Source organism: Chiloscyllium plagiosum, chromosome 45 (genome assembly GCF_004010195.1).
Source record: "Chiloscyllium plagiosum isolate BGI_BamShark_2017 chromosome 45, ASM401019v2, whole genome shotgun sequence".
Taxonomy (NCBI): Eukaryota; Metazoa; Chordata; class Chondrichthyes; order Orectolobiformes; family Hemiscylliidae; genus Chiloscyllium; species Chiloscyllium plagiosum.
The window spans coordinates 5,569,107-5,571,468 of NC_057754.1; the positions used below are offsets into that span (position 1 = coordinate 5,569,107).

Below are 2,362 nucleotides of genomic sequence, written 5' to 3' on the forward strand. Positions count from 1 at the left end.
CCCCCATCCGCGCCCCGCCCCCTCCCGCGCTCCGCCCCGCCCCCTCCAATCCTCCGCCCCGCCTACTCTCCGCCCCGCCCTCTCCAACCATCCGCGGTGGATTGGGGGGAGATGGGGAACAATAAAGTTTCGTTGAAAACGGCCAAGGCGGAACAATAAAGCCTTGTTGAAGAGGCCTAGCAGGAAAGGCTTCTGTTGCCCAACTTAATGAGTATTTTTCTGAAATGTGGCCCTGGGCACGGCCTGGGTTTAATTCAAATCAGATCCTCTGCAAATCCAAACCCAACTCAAGCTCAATTTGTTGCCTCCTGCGCCTTGGCCAAGCTGAGATTTGATTTTAGCGTAAATTCTCACTCATGGCCAACCATTGGCGCTTCATAAGAAAATGGAGCAGGAGTAGGTCGTGCAGCCCTTCGAGCCTGCTCCGCCATTCAATAAGGATGTTCCACTTACCCGAGCTCTCACCCTAACCCTTAGCTCCTTTATTGTTCAAAAGGATATCTATCTTAGCTTTAAAAACGTTAACTGAAGGGACGTCGACTGAAGTTTTCGCAGAAACATCTTAAAGAAAAGGGGCATGTTCTGTTCATAATGACGGTCGCGAGGTGGCAAGCGGATGCCACACCATGATCTCCGCGTTCACCGGGAATACATATCCCCGCACAGCCAGATCCCGCCTGTGTGCAGTTGCCACCCCGTCTCTCGTCACGCTGGGGTATGCAGCCCTTTACCCCTTGTTCTAGCAAAGGCAAAGCGAGATGGATAACGCCCAAGCAGAAAGAAAACAGCTCACCGCAGGACTTCCAAACGATCGAGATCTGAAACAGCCAAAAAAGAAGAAACAGAGCATTTTGGAGGGATTCAGCCAGGTTTAGTGCCGCTTCTGTGGAAGGCAGGCACCAAATGGACATGGAACGTTAACTCTGCCACAGTCTCCACCGACGCTGCCAGGCTTCCTCAATCCCCCACTCAGAAGGTCAAACCAAGAAATACTTGGAATGGCATAATGTGCAGGCTAGGTGCATCATCCATGGTGGGTGGCTCAGTGGTTAGCGCTGCTGCCTCTCAGCACCAGGGACCCAGGTTCAATCCCACCCTCTGGCGACCCTCTGTGTGGAGTTTGCACATTCTACCTGTGTCTGCGTGGGATTTCCTCCGGGTGCTCTGGCTTCTTCCCCCGGTCCAAAGATGTGCAAGTTAGGGTAGATCCGCCATGCTCAATGGCCCATGATGTCCCTGGATGTGCAAGTTAGGGTAGATCTGCCTTCGGAAAGACCAGGGTACAGAAATAGGACAGGGGTGTGGGTCTGGCCGGGGTGCTCTTTGGAAGGTTGGTGTGGACTCGTTGGTGTGGACTCGCTGGGTGGAATGGCCTGCTCCCACACTGTAAGGGATTCTATGAACACACATCAGTCCTTCTGATCTTCAAGTGTTTGGCTGTAGAAGTCCAGTACGATCGATGTGTTCACAGAATCTGAACACTGCAGAAAGAGGCCATTCAGCCCATCAAGTCTGCAGTTACCCTCCGAAAAGGGTCCCGCTCAGATCTGTTCCCCCACCCTATCTGGATGGCTCAGAGCAGCACAGTGGCTCAGTGGTTAGCATTGCTGCCCCACAGCACCAGGCATCCAGGTTCGATTCCCCTGCCTCAGGTGACTGTCTGTGTGGAGTCTGCACATTCTCCCCCCCATGTCTGCATCAGGTTTCCTCCAGGTACTCTGCTTTCCTCCCACAATCCAAAGATGTGCAGGTCAGGTGAATTAGCTGTGTTAAAATCGTGTTAGGTACATTAGTCAGGGGTAAATATAGGGTAGGGGAATGGGTCTGGGTGGATTACTGTTCGGAGTATCGGTGTGGACTAGTTGGGCCAAATGGCATGTTTCCATAATGTAGGGAATCTAATCTAATCCCTGTAACCCCGCATTTACCTTGGCTAATCCACCTAACCTCCACATCCATGATCAGTACAGAGCAATTTAGCACAGCACATCCACCCTAACCTGCACATCCCTGACACTATGGGACAATTTAGCACGGCCAATCCACCCTAACCTGCACATCCCTGGACACTGTGGGACAATTTAGCACGGCCAATCCACCCTAACCTGCACATCCCTGGGCACTATGGGACAATTTAGCACGGCCAACCCACCCTAACCTGCACATCCCTGGGCACTATGGGACAATTTAGCATGGTCAATCCACCCTAACCTGCACATCCCTGGACACTATGGGACAATATAGCACGGCCAATCCACCCTAACCTGCACATCCCTGGGCACTATGGGACAAGTTAGCACGGCCAATCCACCCTAACCTGCACATCCCTGGGCACTATGGGACAACTTAGCATGGCCAATCC

The 2,362-nt window shown here is 52.7% G+C and overlaps 2 protein-coding genes across 2 annotated transcripts in view; both read right to left on the reverse strand.

Annotated features, from left to right (window-relative positions):
* Positions 1-865, reverse strand: part of vps51 (VPS51 subunit of GARP complex) — a 22,825-nt gene extending 21,960 nt beyond the window's left edge. Inside the window, exon 1 of the mRNA XM_043683003.1 lies at positions 794-865. Within this exon, the coding sequence (XP_043538938.1) occupies positions 794-850 (57 nt within the window). The 5' untranslated portion in view covers positions 851-865. The remainder of the gene's footprint in view (positions 1-793) is intronic.
* A 544-nt stretch (positions 866-1,409) lies between these two features.
* The window catches only part of LOC122543995, a 9,720-nt gene continuing 8,767 nt past the window's right edge, over positions 1,410-2,362 (reverse strand). Inside the window, exon 5 of the mRNA XM_043683004.1 lies at positions 1,410-1,481. Coding sequence (XP_043538939.1) covers positions 1,410-1,481 — 72 coding nt within the window. The remainder of the gene's footprint in view (positions 1,482-2,362) is intronic.